Consider the following 21,165-nt stretch of genomic DNA (forward strand, 5'->3'; position numbering starts at 1 on the left):
ATGGAAGGTGTCGTGTGTCCCATCTACAAAAAGGGCGATAAGCTGGATTGTAGCAACTGCCGCCCAATCACATTGCAGAACGTTACTCTCCCAAATTTTATGCCGTCGACTAGCACCAACTGCAAGGAAGTTCGTGGGGCGGGTTTATGGGCGAACGCTCCTCCACGGACCATGTGTTCGCCATTCGCCAATGAGTATCTTAAATAGAGTCTCCTGACCAATTTTCAGCCAATTCCATGGAGATTTAGAGGTGCATCAAACGAGATTTGTGATTTTTCAGATTTTTTCGTAAAAGTATCATCTAAATGCATCAATTTAACTCCACATAATAAAAGGTTAAGTCGTTAATAGCTGCTTTAGACTATTATCTACCACTTTGTTATTGATACTAGGATGTTTAGAGGGCTTATTCTATGACTTTTTATTAGATTTAGCTGAAAAAATACCTTAAAACCAGAAAAATAATTGTAGGTGCTTCTGGGGGTAGTATAAATTTTCAATATGTGCCCAATTCAATTTTTCCTTTCATTTCCTTCGAGTGTTGCGGAAGTTTCGTCCATACATCACTTTATTCTAAAAAATAAGCTTCGGCATGTAATAATGCAGTTTTCATGAAATACTCAACATTTGAATAGGGTAGTCAAGCTAGACCATTCCCCCAATACTAAAACAAAGTTGACCGTGATTTATGAGCAATGTCATCCAGTATGCTCGACCCACTGGTATGGATCAAGAGTGGGCTATGTGGTAGTGTCAGGGCCTGCAGATAAAGAGGTCCACGGTTCGAGGCGCCGTGTCAGTCTGGAATACTTTTGGTGAACAGGTCTAACGAACACGGATTTCCGGATAAACTGACACGGTTGATCAAAGCGACGATGGATCGGGTGATGTGCGTAGTTCGAGTTTCAGGGGCATTCTTGAGTCCCTTCGAAACCCGCAGAGGGTTACGGCAAGATGATGGTCTTTCGTGTCTGCTATTCAACATATCGGGAACCACGAACCACGAGTTGCATCTGCTGTTGGGAGAACCATCATCGTTCACACCGCGAAAATCGGACGACTGCGGTGGGCCGGGCACGTAGCCAATATGTCGGACAGTAACCCGGTGAAAATGGTTCTCGATAACGATCCGACGGGCACAAGAAGGCAAGGTGCGCACCGGGCAAAGTGGATCGATCAGGTGGAAGATGACTTGCGGACTCTCCGTAGACCGAGCCGAATGGAGAAGATTCTTATATACCGCAAAGGCCAATTCAGCCTTAGTCTGAATAAATAATAATAAAGGAAGAATTGAAATTGGCCGATAATTTCCTAAACAGTTTCTTAAGCCAGATTTGTAGATGTGAACGACTTCAGCTTTTTTTTTTTAAACAAGAAGGAAATAAACCATCTTCTAAGGATTGATTTACTAATAACGTTAGAATAGGTACAAATAAGGCAATATTCCATTTAATAAGTTTAGCGGGTATTCTATCAACTCCTACAGCACTAGAATGGTTGAGATCTTGAATGTAATTATTCATTTCGTTTTCTGTTACTGGTAACATCACTATAGAATTTACAATAGTTGTATTCAACGTAAAATTTCTGGGCTCAATTCTGATCATCAATGTTAACTGCTTTGATAGTTCACATGGTATACCAACCAAAAACTTATTGAAAGCGTTACATATTTGTAATTCATTCTTCAAAACGTTATGGTTTTTCTCTGTGATTTCTCATTGCCTCTAAAAGCGATTTCATTAAGTATACTCCAAACCTTTCTGATATTACTACGGTTCTGAGCAATCAAATTATGATAATACAATCTTTGCTTTCGTTTCAACAATCCACTTACCTAGTTTTTTTTATGTCTGTTGTAGTTGCTTTTAATTAGAGCATTTCTTGACCATTGAGTTGTCCTCCGATACTTTTGTTCTCTTAATCTAATTTCTCTCAGTACCTCTCCATCAATCCACGGAGCACTTATTTGTGTTGTTTTGTGTTTTGTAACTTCATAGGAATTTTTATTCATGGAATAAGTTAACAAATCTATCTGCTCTTGCAGAAAATTGTGCTATTTCAGAGGATATAAGGTTGTAATTGTACCTAACAATTGAAGTTACGGAGCGATGAAGATCAGCACTAGAGTTGGATCCGAAACTGATAAGCATGGCCTTATGATCTGAAAAACTAATAGGTTCAAGACTGACGGAAAATTTTATTCTAACTAAATCAGTAATAGCATGGTCTATTATTGATCCGGAGGCTTCGTGACCATGAGTGGTGTTAGCAATATCAATTTGGTTCAAACGCGTAAAACCTTTAGATTCGATCGTTGCCAGATAACATTGTGAGATAGAGTTGAGCAGGTTCACGTTGAAGTCTCCTACACAAATCATATTTTGATTGCATTCAAGTAAGGTATCTATGTATTGAATACTTTCTCTCAATCCAGCATGTGGGGGTCTATAAACTAATGCCACATTGATCTTTGGTTGTCTCAGTGATATGATGGTAGCACTTCCTTCCAAGAACTCTTCATTTCTGATCACGTCATATTCCATAGAATGATGAACAAATATACAAGCTCCACCACCCGATCTATTTGTTCTGGGGCAGCAGACGACGTCATAGTTGGGTAGCCTACACATGTGCAGCTCATCAGGACTCAATCTCATTTCTGCTATATACACTAGATGGACGATCGATCCAAAGCCCGATATATACACCATCAAATCTTCGATTTTGTTTCGTATAGAATTTATATTGACGTACAGTAGGTTGATTTTTGTGTTAGAAAGTTTCATTAGCGTGAGTGTAACATACATCCACATTATCTCTTTACTGCACATTACTGATAAAATCATTTCCATTAATTTGGTTCACTGTGTTTTCATACGCATGTTTTCATAGTCAACACAACAAACACCAACAGCAGCAACCAACAACAACAGCAGCAGTGTAGAGAACAGGCCCTCCTTGGCGATGAGCGTAGTTTGAGAATGTCTTCAACGCAGTCGATAACGTAGACTTCTGATGAATCATCGCGTCTGCAGTAGATGTTACCTTTGCTACACCACACATACTTGAACCCATGCGACGCTCGGAGAGATTTTACCTCTCTGAAAATCGACCTTGTTTCTCTAGATAGATTTTCGTTGATGTAGACCTTAGTGTGATTACGCTTGATATTGGGAGAAGACCTGGAACCACTTGGAGAAGACGCAGAAGGCAACACAGCGTTCCCAAAATCAATCTCGTCGAGAAATATTAACTCTTTTTCTGGCGCGGAGAATGTCGTTACGCACTTTGGAATTACTAAATTCGACAAAAAATCATTCCATTTTTTGTACGCTGCGTTCTTTCGATGTTCGTGAAGAACAACTGAACTCCAACAGCAGCAGCAACTTTAGTAACGATGGTCGATTCGCCGAGGGAGAGATCCTTTGGTATACCGTTGAGAACAATTTCATTTTATAGTGCAATCTGTTCGGCCAGCCTCAGTCGTTTTTTTCATTTCATGGACGGAGCTATTCAGATTTTGGATCTGCACATCATGGCCTTTCACTTCAGTCAAACAGCTCGATAAATCTTTCTTCACTTCTTCATGCAGTGTTTTGATATCTTCGTATTGCGCAGATATGAACGCTTGGGATGACTTCACCTCTTCCATCGTACTCTGCATCTCACGTCGAGATTTGGACATTTCACTTATCGACACCGACAGTTTCTTCACAGCTTCATCTGTTTTCTTCTGGTTAACTCCATTTTCTTCACACTTATCGTTTATTTTGTCCATCGAAGTTTGGAGACCACGCATAGCAATCAACAGTTCATCCATCTTTTTATTAGTTGAATGCGAAGATTCGCATTGGGTCGAGCAGTAGTAATTATTAGTCTTCTGAACTTTGTTGTAAGGAGATTCAGACCTTCCGGCACACTTCCAATGCAACGAAATGCTACAGTAGACACATTTCAGTTGTTTTTCATCCAACTTGATTTCATTGTGGCAGACATGGCATTCTTCCATTGCTGCTCTTTTACTACGGACTGTAGCAGCACTCATCACTGTACTTGAGACACCCTTATGGTTGTAAGCGGCTTTGTGACACACCGATCACTTTCACAGAAAAATCGCTGTATCATTAAGAATTTCAGGTTTCCGCCACTTTTCGGAAAAATCACGACGCAATAAGACCGAATTTTAGAGTGATATCTGATGGCGTCTGTTCACTTCACTCTCAGTCGCACTCAGACTGTCGCGAGTGAGTGCCTAGAGACGACGCCGTACAATCATTCGATTCGAGTTCGAATCCCAGTGAATGCCAACATTTTTTTTCAATGCGTAACGATGTCGGCAAAGAAGATTTAACTATTTTGGTCGATAAAACAGTGATGGCTGATAACTAAATAATAACTAAATTAGTTATTTGAGTGAATAACATAATAAAATGTGTTATCAATTTGTTATCAGATTGTCAATTTGTTTTCAGGTAGTTTTTTGAGGAACAAAATTCTTGTATCATTTTTGTTATGTTGACTGTTAATGCAGCCAAAATGATAACAAGTTCAGTTATCTCTATGTTTGATAACCGGATAATAGAATTTGTTATCAATTAGTTATTCATTTTTGCTCGGGAAGCTCTTCTAGAAAGAAAATTTTGAAATTGAAAAAATCATAACTCTGTTCGCTTTTAACCGATCAATGTGAAATTTTGAGACAAGGTCCAGTTTTTATTCTAGTTTCGATTTCACTCAGAATATTGTCCAGATTATTCCAGAATCCGTTGGGTTACCCCCGATATGTCATTTGGGGTATTTCGATGAAAACTTTTTTTTTTATATGGAACTCTTCTCAAACTTTTACTAAAAACAAAGCTATACTAAATACGGTTCTATAAGGGATTTTCCATGTTGTCCCATAATGCCGCCGGGGAAGCCGTAGAAGAGGACATTTTAGTTTTAGGCCCAAAACATGTCATGTGACAGTTCTTTCTTCATGATTTCTCATAAATAATCTTCTGGTGATTTCATAAATGACGATCGACCTCACTGGCCACTTCCACAATATTACATGGTGCCCCGGGGGATCCTGTAGAAGAGGACATTTCCTACTTTGGACCAATCGTATCGTGCGACAGCTCTATCTTCATGGATATTCACAAATAAAGTTCTGGTAAGGCTGTAAAGTGTAAAACAACTCATTGCTCACTCCCGGAACACCACGAAGTACCCCGGTGGAACCTGTAGATATAGGCATTTTCATTTGTGCACTAAAACATGTCATGCGATAGCTCTATCTTCATGGTTTCTCACGAATAATCATCTGAAGATCTTATAAAGGACAATTGACCTCATCGACCACTGAATTAAGACCAAAATTTGTCATGCGACAATTCATTCTCCATGGTTTTTCACAAACAAACCTCTGGTTAAGCCTGAAAAGTGTAGAAAAACTCATTGGCCATTTTCGGAACATCATAGAGTGCCCCGGCAGAACCTGTAGGAATGGACGTTTTTGTTTTTGCACCAAAACATGTCATGCGATAGCTTTATCTTCAAGGTTTCTCGCGAATCATTCTCTGATGATTCTATAAAGGACAATTTACCTCACTGGTCACTTCCAGATTATCACAGAGTGTCCCGGGGTACCTGTAGAACTGGATATTTCCGAATTGAGGCCAAAAAATTTCATACGACAGCTCGTTTGTTCATATTTGTTTACAAATGAACTTCTGATAATGTGTAAGGTAAGTCAAACGCCACTTCCGGAACATCACAGAGTGCGCCAGCGAACCTTTAGGTATGGACATTCCCGATTTTAGACCAAAACGGGTCATGCGCCAGCTTATTTTTCATGATTACTCATGAACAAGCTTCTGAAGCCTTCCTGAAGGGCGAAAGTCTCATTGATCACTCTCGGAACCTCATGGGGTGCTTTGAGGGCACTTATATGAATGTACATTTCCGTTTGTAGACCAAAACCTATTATTCGATAGCTCTATCTGTTTGCTTATATACGAATAATCATTCGATGATCTTATAAAGACAAATTGACGTCATTGTTCACTTACGGAACATACGCTGTGTCCCTGGTGAACTTGTAGAAGGGGGCATTTCTGTTTGTTACTATAAAACGTGTTATTCGACAGCCTTATCTTGATGTAACTGATGTAAAAGACAATTGACAATTTCAGAAACGTTACGGAATGTCCCAGAATATCCTGTAGAAGAGGATATTGAGCTTGAGCTTAAATTAGATTGACCGCCCGTAGCCGTCACTCGATTATGACCAGATCAGCTATTCTTGTTCAGCGACCCAGCAGATGTTGTGTTGAGGTTGCTACACCGTAATTGACCAGAATATAATCGCAATTGCAAAGGAAACCAATAGATGGGAGTATGGGGTTTGCACTCCAACCTCAATGTGCACATTCATATACATAATAGCTTTATATCAAATTACACACAACCAACTAACTGCCTGATCACTCGTCACCGACTGAACTCGAGCGCACGCACGCTGATATTGCCAAAACATACCCTGGGGTCGGCCGTGTTTTCGCTTTTCGGCACGTTTCGATTTCATCCAATTCGGCTTCTGTCCTTTTGTGAGTTGTCAAGTGCGCTTGTCAATTTAGCTAACATTGTTACGATACTGCCGTTAAGCATAACCGCCATTCTGGAAGCCGCGTGCAGAAGCATGTTTCAACGAAGACGCGATATCGAACACGGCGCGCGCGCGGAAAAGGCAATAAAGTTATGCACGCAATGGCACGGATTTGACCACAGACAGAAGTTCGTTTATTGACAAATGTCGTTTGCTGTTATTAAAATTGCAAACGCATCGTTCGAACCTTATCGGTTGGAGTGGACTCCCTTTTGGCTTTCTTTCCATTGTTTTTAGCTGCGATGCCGGTACGGAATCCAGGTCATCAGTTCAATTTATGTAACAGTTGCGTTTATTGCCTTATTCAATCGTAACTGAAGGGCTGAGTGAACCGCTTGCTAGTTAGAATCGTTGGAGTCGGCGGCATTCTGCTCCGGGATGGTCCTGTTGTAGCGCAGATCACACAGCCAGTCGGGTACGACTAAGGGGAGTAGCTGGATCGGGCCGATGTCTTTGGGTACATTGCCGTCGTCCGATTCATTGCGTGTAGCGTGTCTGAGCCAGGATGGTGGAATCTCCGGACCAAGACCCCACCAGCAGGGCCTTCGAGGGATTGTATCGTTTTCTTCAACAGAGGCTGAGTAGGATACAGCAAGGACGGCTAGAATGATGCTCGTTGTGAGTGAGAACTTCATCGTGTTGGCGATATGTGAACTGATATTAAATTTTGCCATGGGTGCTTCCATTCATTTATACAGAGTCTCCACTCTAAAGATCCGACTGAACAGCTGTAATTTTAATATGTCAATAATATGTTTATTTGTTTTAATTCATTGTTCAAACAGTAGTGTTTGCGCATTTCTATCATCACACATTTGACGTATTTCTGTGGAATTTTAAAATGTCATACAATTATGTATATTTAGGTAAACGGATTATCACTAGGAAGAGCTCAGTTTGACATTGCTATTCATTGAAATTATTTTACTGTAAATAGATTTTATTATTTAGAAACATATAACTTAGCAAACCTACGCTTCCATCTACCATCCATCTTCAAATTCCAGTGTGATGATTCACTGACAACATGAAGTAGTAATAATCAGTCAATACTTCGGTGGGAACTGTATACTTAATTATTCTATTAGCAACTTTCCTTCGTTATTTTTGGCTATTTATCACTTTCATTAGGCGATGGTCCACTGGGTTCCCTTTCTCAAGTTCGTAGTATTTGGGTAACATTCGAATACAAACGGTCGTTACACACCCATCAACTACTGACATCCATTGGCCATGCTTTCCCTCAATCAACACATCTTGTTGTGATATTTCACCCATCCAAATAAAGTTCAAAGAACCTCCCGTCGCGTCGCATCGATTGAACAATTATGAAGGAAACGACTCCAGGTATCCCGCTCCGCGCTGCGTTTGTTTCAGGTGGGTGCAATTGGTTGTGCTTTCGCATCTTTCGTTTACAGCTGAGCTGACCTTTTTTTTTTCGGGAATCGTGACTTTTGATTTATTGCGCCTCTCGGACCAACAAGGAGCACGCCTACATTCGCAGATCACAATAATCAGCGTGATACCGAAAGGCGATTTCCGCGAACTGGATGCACGACCAACACTCACCGTTCGGTGCAGGAATACAAGGTTTTGCCAAATCTTTCAAATTGGTCACAACTGCGGTCGGTGCTAAGCATCCAGAGCGGACAATGGCATGGTTTCATTCTACATGACCGTCTAATTGCCACTTCCAAAACCGGTGAAAGCTTTGTCGAAACTCGGGACCGCCAATTTTCGTTACGGTCAACACGCGCAGATAACATGTTCGTCGTCCCTCTTCCATAGAAAATAGCTGACGCGTTGAAATCTCCAATAAACCACGCGCTTTTCCTTCTATGACAGGATGTAATTTTTCAATCATTCGGTTGCCCGGCGTTGGTCGATGTTGACCTATCTCCGAGGTGGGAAGAGCCGACAGTCTCACGAGAAGAGTGAAGAAAGCTTTGTTTCAGGACCGTCTAATATTGGTCGGTGCTGCAACAAATCATCGTTTCAACTAGGCCGCGATTTACGTGATGATAACCTATTTTCGCTACTACTGACGGATGAATTTAACCTTTCGCACGGGACGCCATCGACGTAGCTAGGAAAAAATACGATGAGGATACAAATGAGCATTTTAGAATTATTATAACTAACTAGTTTATTTATGGACACAGTAGCGCCCGTGGCAAGTGTTTTTTTTTTCAATCAAAATTTTCAACGTCTGTTCTCCGTGATTTTTTCATCAAATGCTGTGTCTGGTTGTCACTGGTTTTGTTTTCTGTATCTGACAGTAAAAAAAAAAATCATTTTTGCAGGTGGCGATTGGAGTACTAAACTTCGTAGAACAATCCGACATTCTTCAAGGAGCAAAACATGGCTGCCATTGCAGCTTCATCATCTGCCAGTGCACCCTGAATACTACCCGGTATCCCGTAAAGTTTTCGGAGTCCGTGAAGACCACGATTGGCCTGTTCGCCGGGAGGGTGGCCGCGACAAAAACGGCGGGGGCTTCGGCGGAAAAAAATATTGCACTGGCGAGGTAGGCTCTCCAATTTGCCCAGATTAGGTCCACAGACTCCAAAGCCAACTTCTCGGCTGGAGACGGATCCGTCGGTATACCGAATCACACTATTTCGGAAGCTTGTTGCAATTAGTTCCAGTATGGATCTTCCGAGTTCATCTGTTTTATCACCTCTTTTAAACCGGGAGGTGATGGTGCGGTCGATGTTAATAGGAGGCATGAGGCAGCCTTTGGCCAGCCGTGCCAGTAAACCCGCGCCACTGGGGGGGCTGGTACCGGCTTTACTTCTCAGAATCCGGTCAGCTTCGTCGAGGAGAGGGATCCTGTCAAGTCCTGAGGCAGCGAAAGAGGCTGAAGGTGTATCGATGAGGTTCCGGTAGACAGAACAAGTCAGCTCGAGGCAGTAAAACAAGCGGCTGTGAACGACAGCTTGCCCGACTTTCAGTATGGCACTCCTATTCTGGATACGATGTTTTTTTTTCGAGAGGGTTTTATGAAACTAATGCGTCCTACAGCGGTAAGATGTGCGGCTATAAAGCAAGACCATGCTGAGGGTGGCTGGATCCGATTCCAGATGCCGGTCTTGGTAATTTTCGGATTGAGAATTGTCGCGACTTCCCTGGGCATACTTATATCATCGTGTGAGCCTCATGATATACGAATGCAAAAAATGGTAACCTGGCTTAGAAAACTTGCTGGTAATAACTGTGGAAGAGCTGAATGAACACTAAGCAGCGAGGCGGCAATGTCCCAGAGGGGGATGTAATGCCAATAATAATAAGAAGAAGAATGCGGGATTTACATACTACCTTTAGCGCCCGGAAGTTCGGTAAAAATGTTAGTTTCCGGTCGATGTCGACACCCATCACCCGGACGATTTTATGGTTAGGGATGGCATCCGTGCCAAGATTTATGGAGGGTTCTACTAGCTGATACCGGCTGTTGTAGACGTGTCCCCGTACACACTTACTGGCGTTCATGGCAAAGCCGACGGGGCCGATGGGCTTTATCATCGCTGGATGGATGGTCCTTCTAGGCATTCTCCCGACCACGACCAATAAAATCTCGTCGGCTAATACAAATAGATATACGAACGCGGGTAGAACGCTGAAAACCTCGTCCAGCGATGAGGAAAAGCGTCACTGCTAGGATCGACCCTTGGGGAACGTCAGTCTCTTCAGGGCACTCGTCTGATGCTGTGCCGCCAATATGCACTTGCAAGGTTCGTCGGGTGAGGAAGTTTTTTTTACGAAAGCAAGCATGTTGCCTGTGATACCCCAGTATTGTAGTTTTCTAAGGACCAAAAGGGTCCAGGTCCGGTTAAAAGCCTTGGCGATATCGAGTGACACAATGTCAACATGCTTGCCTTCCTCGTACGCTTCTGGGAGCACACTGTCCAGGTTGGCAAAGTATGTGCTGGTGCCATAGCCTGGGCGAAAATCGTGTTGACGGTAGTCAAACCTTCCATCGGCTTCCAGTTTCTCCCTAAGTCGCCGATTGACCATCCTCTCGACTGAGGCACAACGAAACTTTTTCTCCATTCATCCGGGAACGTGCGGTTTCCCCAAATGTCGTTGACGTGCTCAAGAAAAAGAGCTTTCGCGGCCGGAGGGAGCCGTTCCATCATGGGATACCCCAACTCATCCGGTCCGGATGAGTTTCTGTTGCACTTGGCAAGCGCAAGGGCCAACTCGCTTGCAGATAAAGGTGGTCCACGGGAATAAGGGTAGCGATAGTCCTCTTGAATTCGGCTGGGTACTGGGAGACTGCTACCAGGGAGGCGAAGTAGTCACCGAGAGCATTGGCAACATGTACATGGTCAGAAATTGTGCGGTTGCCCTGATCGAGGTGGATGGGAGCTGCCCTCGATTCTCCACTAATTGCATTTACCCGCGTAAGCACGTAAGGCCTTGCGTTTGGCTTTAACAGCGTGTTGAGTTTCCTCGGTCCACCATCAAGTGCTCGACGCACATAGGAGTAAATGAGGTAAATTCCTGGCCATAATTATTTAGTGCTTTCATTGATGTTATTTACACCCAGGTTTTTTTTTTACGCGGTTGGAATTCATTAATTTCTCGGTCAACCTGAACTTTCACAGTTTTTTAAATACCCCCTGAATTTTCTTTGATTTTTTCTGATTTTTTTCGTGGGGTTAACTCATTGTTTCATTGATGCTGAAGGTCTTAAACGACTAAAACCAAACCGTGTAAAAAAAAACCTGGGTATACACTTATATTATGTTTAACTAATGTTACAAAATGATTCTGATCATTTTTAGCGACATTTAATTTTAAGCTTGATTAAGGGTATATGGTACGTATTTTATATTGGTAATCTGTCTAAAGAAACACCAAACATCAACAGTTTTAAGCATAACTGGTTGGATAACATATTTTATCATTAGTATATCATTAACCGTCATAATACATAATAAAATTAAGGATTACTTGGCGATTCCTATGTGCTACAAACAAATAACACTGAAAATCTAACTTTTTATTCAAACTACTATAACTCTGAAGCTCTGACAAGTTCGGATGAGCTCTTGGTAGCAATAGAAGCTTGGGGAAGCTATCTTTTATTCTGTTATGGTTTCATAATTTGAATCTATTTTATTCACAACTAAAACTTAATTTTAAAATTTGAGAAAAAATATTAGCGTGTCTGAGCAAGTGTTTAAAATATGCTTAGAGTGCATCTTCTTCTTCTTCTTGGCATTACATCCCCACACTGGGGCAGAGCCGCCTCGCAGCTTAGTGTTCATTAAGCACTTCCACAGTTATTAACTGCGAGGTTTCTAAGCCAGGTTACCATTTTTGCATTCGTATATCATGAGGCTAACACGATGATACTTTTATGCCCAGAGAAGTCGAGAAAATTTTCAATCCGAAAATTGCCTAGACCGGCACCGGGAATCGAACCCAGCCACCCCAGCCACCCTTAGAGTGCATATATAACTCAAATAAATTTACATATTATTTCATTATATAATCTAACATATCTCAAACTTAAAAGTCCATGTTGAAAAACTCATCAAAATAGTAAATAACGCGGCAAAGAACTCATTTTATGAGCATGTGAGAATGGAGAAAAACGCTATTAATTTTATTTCAAAAACAACAGACTTTCATCGACTATCTTTCAATGTAGACATTCTTGTTTTGCCCTGAAAATCCCGGTTGGTTATTCTACAAGCTATATATTATGAAATGGAACTATATTTGTTTAGGTTTATTCAATTTCATAAATTTGGTTTATGGCCAGGTATTGACTATAATTACTCCTTAGTGCGACGGCCGTAGGGCCACTGGATTGGGGGATAGCTTGTTAGGCGACAGCGAGAATAGTGCCGGTGAACTCGGTGATGGAGGTTGGTCCGCGCAGGCAGACGACATGGCGCGCTCGTACTCCTTCCAATCCGCTTCACTATACATATTTCGTCGTCTGTTGATGTTCACAGGAGGGGCGCATTGGTGGAAATCTCCAGGAGCCTTCCAGGAGAAGTTCGTCATTGAGAGTAACGAGGTCACCTTCCAAGAATGCTTCGGCTAGAACGAAGCCTCGAGGGTCGGACCTTGACGCTCCCCACATGGGATGGTGGGCGATCATTTCCACAAGGAGAAGCAGGGGGGGATTTTATTACTCTGTGCAACATCTTTCTAGACGAATTGAGTACATAATCGAGTATTTAAAAAAATCTTTATTTTAATGATTGTGTGTCTAATATAATAAGTTCATCACTTACATAATCGAGTAGCCACAATACGGTCGTAGCTCCGCTCTTGCATGCCGTGCCAATACTGCCGTTCCCACCATATTTTCGTTGTGGGTAAGTACTACTATGCTACCATTTTTGGAAAAGCTCCGCTCTACTAAAATATCAAGTTTTCAGACAAGACATTATCTTACACTACAATCCAATTCAATAAGGGGGGTGTGGATATACCACTAGATATCCTGCTACATATGGATTACTGCAGCTCATTTGTGACCAGATTTAGTCGCAATCAAGTTGTTGAAACAATATTTTGTCTGACTTGTTCTGCTCGGGACATTGTTTCCGAATAGACGAAAAGAGGTGCACATGCAAAGGCGATACTACATCACGGAGAGGGAAAAAACGGAAGACTTTGACAAGAACATGTTTGCGAAAGCAGTTAGATTTGAACGCGTTCTGCTGAATCTAAGTCCGTGCGATTTGTTTGCAATATTACCTCGAGCCAGTGATGTAACTATGACCAGAAAATTGCAGCCCTGGCATGCTTACCGTCCAATCTGCTGTTGGAATTTAATGACCACCAAACTCCCTTCGCGGCTATATTCGAGCAGGAAGTGGAATATATAGTGCTCACAACGATATTTAAAGAGAAGATCGCAGACTTATGTTTTGTGGATGACTTGAATGCAAGAGCAAACTCATTGGTAGATGCATATAAGGTCACTATGACAATGATTGGTAGCCCAACGAAACCGCCAGAGATGTGCCCAAAAGAGCTAAGGACAATAATCGAAGGACTGTTTCCGCACCATGGATAAACTGTTTGGCCGCCTACATCAAATGGCGAAGTTAACACTACTATGGAAGAAGACCATGTTCATGGCGCGGAAACAGTCCTTCGATGATTGTATGCAATCAGGAATTATCATGAGCATTAGCGCTTGATTGATCGTCCGTAGTCTACTTCGTTATGACCACATCAGCTGTTCTTGCTAAGGGAATCAACAGATTTCTGCTAAGGACTAGCACTGTTCTTCAATGTACAAGTGATCTGGTGATCTTATATATGTTAGGTCACATAACGAGCTATCGGTTCATTTCCAATTCTAGCAGTTAATGCTAAAATAGTAAATTCATGTATTTAGCTTATATCTAAACAGATAACACTATCTTCAGGATTGCTGTCCGACATTCTTGCAACATGCCCTGCCCATCGTATCCTTCCAGTCCGATAGTAGTAGGCCCGACTTCCACAAATGATGCGCTTTCTTATTTAACTATTTACATAATTATCAAATCAACTGTTAGCATGGATCCAAGGTAGACAAACTCATGGACCACGTCGAGAGTACCCCCGTCTATCGTAGCGCTGCTTCTTAGACAGGTCCTGTCGCGCTTCAGGCGGATGTACAGTTCTGCCACCATTGCAAATGTTCGACCGATAATGTCCATGTCATCCGCGAATAAATAAATTGAGTAGATCTGTTGACTGGACCATATTCCGGTAATGACATCTTGCTCCTCGTATGAAACATTCTAGCGCTATGCTGAACAACAGGCACGAAAGTTCATCACCTTCTCTTAGCCCTCGGTGGGATTAAAACGAGCTGAAGTATTTGCTCGAAGTCTACACACAGTTTCCACACCATTCACCGTTGCTTTGATCAGTATGGTATGCTTCCCAGGAAAGCTGCTCTGGCCCGTTCTCGAGCGACCTTTAACGAAACCGGCTTGTTAACTTCCCATGAACTCATTCATTATTGGTGACAGCCGACGGAAGATCATCTGGAATATTACTGTGTAGGCGGCATTAAAGGTGGTGATAGCTCGTATATTCTCACACTCCAGCTTGTCGTCTTTCTTATAGATGGGGCATATGACCCCTTACTTCCACTCGTCCGGTACAGATTCAGTTTTCTAGATTCTGATCATCAGTTTGTGCAAGAAAGTGGTCAGTTGTTTCCAATCTTGATGAGTTCAGCTCTGATACCATCCTTACCAGCTTTATCAGTCTTTAGCTGTTGGATGGCAACCTCAACTTCCCGAATGTGGGGGGTTGGCTTCCATCGTCCGCTGAACTGACGTAGTTATCTCCTCCGCTGCCTTGTGGCTCGCGGTACGAAGCCTTTGCGGGATGCTTTAAGTTTCAGATAGAACTTACGGGTTTCTTGAGAACGGCAAAGCTGTTCCATCTCTTCGCTCTGCGCTTCTTCCAGGCGGTGTTTTTTCTCCTGGAAAAGGTGGGTCTGCTGTCTCCGTTTCCGTCTATAGCGTTCCACGATCTGCCGAGTTCCTTCCGTATGGGTACACCTGCAGCGCGACCGCTTTGAAGTAGGTGTTGAGACCAGAGTAGCACACATGTTTCAATTCAGTTGCCGGAACCTATTTGTGGCCGAATTTGGTCACAATCAAGATGTTGATGGGGGCAGCAGGGACTATGTCCAAGAGCTTGACGATCCCTCCCCAGGCCATCTGCGAGTTGTGGGGCTTGCCTAGGATGTGGTGGGGTTTGACAGTGGGCCCTGTTAAACCTCTATAAAAAGCTGCATGTATCCGCAAGTAGGCCCCACCAAAGCGACCGTGTGCCGCTCAAAGCGCACAAGCCCAAGTCCTGGTGTTAGGTGGGACGCTAAACAGCCCTGACACGACGGCCCTCCGACGAGACAGGAGGTTTGCGCAGGCCCAATAAGCCGCCTAGAAAACCAATCATTACGAACAATAAAAGAGATAATGCGACTCGATATAATCGGCAAACACCTAGGCGACGAATACAGGATCTCGATTGGAAGCTTGGAACATGGAATTGCAAGTCGCTAGGTTTCGCAGGTTGCGACAGGATGATCTACGATGAATTACATCCTCGCAACTTCGACGTCGTGGCGCTGCAGGAGATTTGCTGGACAGGACAGAAAGTGTGGAAAAGCGGGCATCGAGCGGCTACCTTCTACCAAAGCTGTGGCACCACCAACGAGCTGGGAACCGGCTTCATAGTGCTGGGTAAGAGGCGCCAACGCGTGATTGAGTGGCAGCCAATCAACGCAAGGATGTGCAAGCTGAGGATTAAAGGCCGTTTCTTCAACTATAGCATCATCAACGTGCACTGCCCACACGAAGGGAGACCCGACGACGAGAAAGAAGCGTTCTACGCACAGCTGGAGCAGACATACGATGGATGCCCACTGCGGGACGTCAAAATCGTCATCGGTGACATGGACGCACAGGTAGGAAGGGAGGAAATGTATAGACCGGTCATCGGACCGGATAGTCTGCACACCGTATCGAATGACAACGGCCAACGATGCATAAACTTCGCAGCCTCCCGCGGAATGGTAGTCCGAAGCACCTTCTTTCCCCGCAAAAATATCCACAAGGCCATATGGAGATCACCTAACCAAGAAACGGAAAACCAAATCGACCACGTTCTAATCGACGGTAAATTCTTCTGCGACATCACGAACGTCCGCACTTATCGCAGTGCGAATATTGAATCCGACCACTACCTCGTTGCAGTATGCCTGCGCTCAAAACTCTCGACGGTGTACAACACGCGTCGAAGTCGGACGCCGCGGCTTAACATTGGGCGGCTACAAGACGGTAGACTAGCCCAAGAATAAGCGCAGCAGCTGGAAGTGGCACTCCCAACGGAAGAGCAGCTAGGCGCAGCAATTCTTCTGCGACAGCACGAACGTCCGCACTTATCGCAGTGCGAATATTGAATCCGACCACTATCTCGTTGCAGTATGCCTGCGCTCAAAACTCTCGACGGTGTACAACACGCGTCGAAGTCGGACGCCGCGGCTTAACATTGGGCGGCTACAAGACGGTAGACTAGCCCAAGAATACGCGCAGCAGCTGGAAGTCGCACTCCCAACGGAAGAGCAGCTAGGCGCAGCGTCTCTTGAAGATGGCTGGAGAGATATTCGATCCGCCATTGGTAGCACCGCAATCTCTGCACTTGGCACGGTGCCCCCGGATCAGAGAAACGACTGGTATGACGGCGAATGTGAGCAGTTAGTGAAAGAGAAGAATGCAGCATGGGCGAGTTTGCTGCAACACCGCACGAGGGCGAACTAGGCACGATATAAACAGGAGCGGAACAGACAAAACTCGATTTTCCGGAGGAAAAAGCGCCAGCAGGAAGATCGAGACCGTGAAGAGACGGAGCAACTGTACCGCGCTAATAACACACGAAAGTTCTATGAGAAGTTAAACCGTTCACGTAAGGGCCACGTGCCACAGCTTGATATGTGTAAGGACATAAACGGGAATCTTCTTACGAACGAGCGTGAGGTGATCCAAAGGTGGCGGCAGCACTACGAAGAACACCTGAATGGCGATGTGGCAGACGAAGATGGCGGTATGGTGATGGACCTGGGAGACCACGCGCAGGACATAATTTTACCGGCTCCGAATCTCCAGGAAATCCAGGAGGAGATTGGCCGGCTGAAGAACAACAAAGCCCCTGGGGTTGACCAACTACCAGGAGAGCTATTTAAACACGGTGGTGAGGCACTGGCTTCATTACCAAGATTTGGGAGGAGGAAGTTTTGCCGCAGGAGTGGATGGAAGGTGTCGTGTGTCCCATCTACAAAAAGGGCGATAAGCTGGATTGTAGCAACTACCGCGCAATCACATTGCTGAACGCCGCCTACAAGGTACTCTCCCAAATTTTATGCCGTCGACTAGCACCAATTGCAAGGGAGTTCGTGGGGCAGTACCAGGCGGGTTTTATGGGCGAAAGCTCCACCACGGACCAGGTGTTCGCCATTCGCCAAGTACTGCAGAAATGCCGCGAATACAACGTGCCCACACATCATCTATTCATCGACTTCAAAGCCGCATATGATACAATCGATCGGGACCAGCTATGGCAGCTAATGCACGAACACGGTTTTCCGGATAAACTGACACGGTTGATCAAAGCGACGATGGATCGGGTGATGTGCGTAGTTCGAGTTTCAGTCCTTTAGAAACTCGAGTCCCTTCGAAACCCGCAGAGGGTTACGGCAAGGTGATGGTCTTTCGTGTCTGCTATTCAACATCGCTTTGGAAGGGGTAATAAGAAGAGCAGGGATTAACACGAGTGGTACAATTTTCAATAATTCCGTCCAGCTACTTGGCTTCGCCGACGACATAGATATTATGGCACGTAACTTTAAGAAGATGGAGGAAGCCTACATCAGACTGAAGAGGGAAGCTAAGCGGATCGGACTAGTCATCAACACGTCGAAGACGAAGTACATGATAGGAAGAGGTTCAAGAGAAGACAATGTGAGCCACCCACCGCGAGTTTGCATCGGTGGTGACGAAATCGAGGTGGTAGAAGAAGTTGTGTACTTGGGCTCACTGGTGACTGTCGAAAATGACACCAGCAGAGAAATTCGGAGGCGCATAGTGGCTGGAAATCGTACGTACTTTGGACTCCGCAAGACGCTCCGATCGAATAGAGTTCGCCGCCGTACCAAACTGACAATCTACAAAACGCTCATTAGACCGGTAGTCCTCTACGGACACGAGACCTGGACGATGCTCGTGGAGAACCAACGCGCACTCGGAGTTTTCGAAAGGAAAGTGCTGCGTACTATGGTGGGGTGCAGATGGCGGACGGTACGTGGAGGAGGCGAATGAACCACGAGTTGCATCAGCTGCTGGGAGAACCATCCATCGTTCACACCGCGAAAATCGGACGACTGCGATGGGCCGGGCACGTAGCCAGAAGGTCGGACAGTACCCCGGTGAAAATGGTTCTCGACAACGATCCGACGGGCACAAGAAGGCGAGGTGCGCAGCGGGCAAGGTGGATCGATCAGGTGGAAGATGACTTGCGGACCCTCCGTAGACTGCGTGGTTGGCGACGTGTAGCCATGGACCGAGCCGAATGGAGCAGACTCTTATATACCGCACAGGCCACTTCGGCCTTAGCCTGAATAAATAATAAATAAGATGTTGAAAACCGATTTGATTGAAATGTGCCGCAAGGGGAATGGCCATATTCTTTGAGGCGGCAAAATTAATTAGCCGTATGCCGGCTAAAACTGTAAGTAGTAGTAGTAGTAGTAGGTTCAAATCTGCACAAAATAGAGCTGAGCGTTATACCAGTTTTAAATTTTCGACAGATGACTGATATAAAAAATGAATCTGAAACAGTTGTTAGGGAAAATGAATGTTTCAGATTCGTATTCAAACTGACAGCCCCGAATAATTTGAATCACTGCTGATTTTACTCTTATGGGTAAATAGCGTTGCAGTAAATCGTTTGGTGCGGCCATACCTCTCGACAATGATTCGCCGCGTGATGTTTTGTGCAAGTACCCATTTGGTAACATTACAAAAGTCGCGCAGTGTATCACATCCAGAAAATCTAACAATATCGGATTGTAGTAACGGCCAAAAAATAAAAACCACACCATAAAATTCATAATGTCCAAAAATCTCCTTTCTTCAAAAATATTCAGTGTTTATATAAAAATATCTTTACTATTTTTTTTTTCTATAAAATCTTTAAAAATAAAATAAATCTTTAAAAGTGGTAACACTGTGTTTGATTCGCTAAAAAGCATTTGAAAACGCCGTAAGGTAGGCAATTATTTTGATATTTATCACACCAAGCGAAATCAAACGATTAAATCGAGAAAAGCATCATCACCGCTAGGTGGATTTATCAGGTTTTTTTTTAAATATAATAAAAAGGAAATCTCGTAATGTGTGAAATGTTTCAGTTTAGTTTTATTCTTATGTATATTTAGTTTAGTATTTAATAGAATAATAAGTTTTAATACCCCTCATTAATACTCCAGAAGGCCATCGTCATCGTCCACAGTTCCAGCCACAGTCAGGTTCATGAAAAATAATAATATACGGGCTCGTTTTTTCTACGCCAATCATTTTCAGCCAAGCAACAGATGTATTTTTCGAGTTTTTCTTGCATTTTGTTAAACAATTTTCTCATATGACTATTGATTTTAAGTCTTCCTGTGTAATTTTAGTAAGTGTGAAAGAGTTCATTTTCCTGGCGTCCTTAATAACATCAGTAGAGGTAAGAAAATTGTTCGTTTCTTGGAACAGTTTCAATAGATGCAAAATCCGTGTCTTTCGGCGGGTAAGAATGTCCACTCATCATGAACTTATGATCTATTATATCAATATTATTGCCTTTCCTGGACACTAACTTCAATATGGAAAGGGCCAATTTGATATTTCGGTTACTGACCCGTACATGCATCACTGTACATAACGGCGTTTCCGAACGGTATTTTATGCACTTGTTCCAGATAAATGTGAAGCTCTTGTTACGAGCGTATGTAGAGCGGTCGAACGAAACGGATTTTGGGAAGATAAGTTGAACTCGGGCCGATTAAAACCTCAACTCAGGGTTTGAATCCAAAGGAGAGTGAGAAAATCTCTCACTTATCATGTCTGTATACACTCTCGATAGGTAGCATGACGTGAGAGATGTTTTTCAGTAGCTGTTACGATAATGAACAGTTTCAAGGGCTACAACCCATGATAAATTTCTTTTAATAAGCCCCAATTGCGGGGGGCACCGGTTCTGATGATGCATTTCAATTTGTTTTACACAGCCGTGCGAAAAACAATATGGTCCTCAACATAAAATGAGCGTGAACAACGCGTTTTATCAAACCCCATCAGTGGGGCCGCCTATCCGAATCAATTTTTTTTCCAACTTGTGTACAAGTGCGATAGTTTTGTTTTCATTGCATGTTATGATTCGAAGAGGTTTCTGCCTCTCTTTTATCGTTACTCGTTCTGCAATTTCTGCAAACCCTGACCTCTGATAAGACCAACAATCGAATTAAATAGATAAGTGGTGTCCAATAAGAGCTCGAAGTAGCTCGAAGTTTCTGCCTGTCCTGCTCATGCCCATTTGTTGACAAAAAAGTACGAGCAGGGCGGAAACAACTTCGAGCTACTTCGAGCTGCTCATTGGACAGCACTATAATATACCTTTGATACCGTGATTACTAAAATATAAAAAAATGTGTGTTTCAGTTAACGAACAAGATACTTCTGAACTTTATTTCCTTCCCATGCAACATTCATCTCAAACAATCAGATCATTATTTGTCGTACTCGATAACTCACTTCCCGTGAGCACCTACACTGTAGTGCAACCATAACAACTCCTTCCTCCTTAAGCTAACTAACATTGATTCAGAATTCAGAACTCAAGACAAACTTGAATATAAACTATAAAATAATTATGCAACTAATTCAAAATTGTATCCTTTCTCAGTAATATTCGTATTCACTTTTTCGCTTCTTCTT

The 21,165-nt window shown here is 43.4% G+C and overlaps 1 protein-coding gene across 1 annotated transcript; it reads right to left on the reverse strand.

Annotated features, from left to right (window-relative positions):
* Positions 1-10,306: 10,306 nt before the first annotated feature.
* On the reverse strand, positions 10,307-10,666 carry LOC134208904 (uncharacterized). The gene has a single exon (XM_062684869.1). The coding sequence runs from the start codon at positions 10,664-10,666 to the stop codon at positions 10,307-10,309; it is 360 nt and encodes a 119-aa protein (XP_062540853.1).
* Between the last annotated feature and the right edge of the window lie 10,499 nt (positions 10,667-21,165).

This window comes from Armigeres subalbatus, chromosome 2 (assembly GCF_024139115.2).
Source record: "Armigeres subalbatus isolate Guangzhou_Male chromosome 2, GZ_Asu_2, whole genome shotgun sequence".
Classification (NCBI taxonomy): Eukaryota; Metazoa; Arthropoda; class Insecta; order Diptera; family Culicidae; genus Armigeres; species Armigeres subalbatus.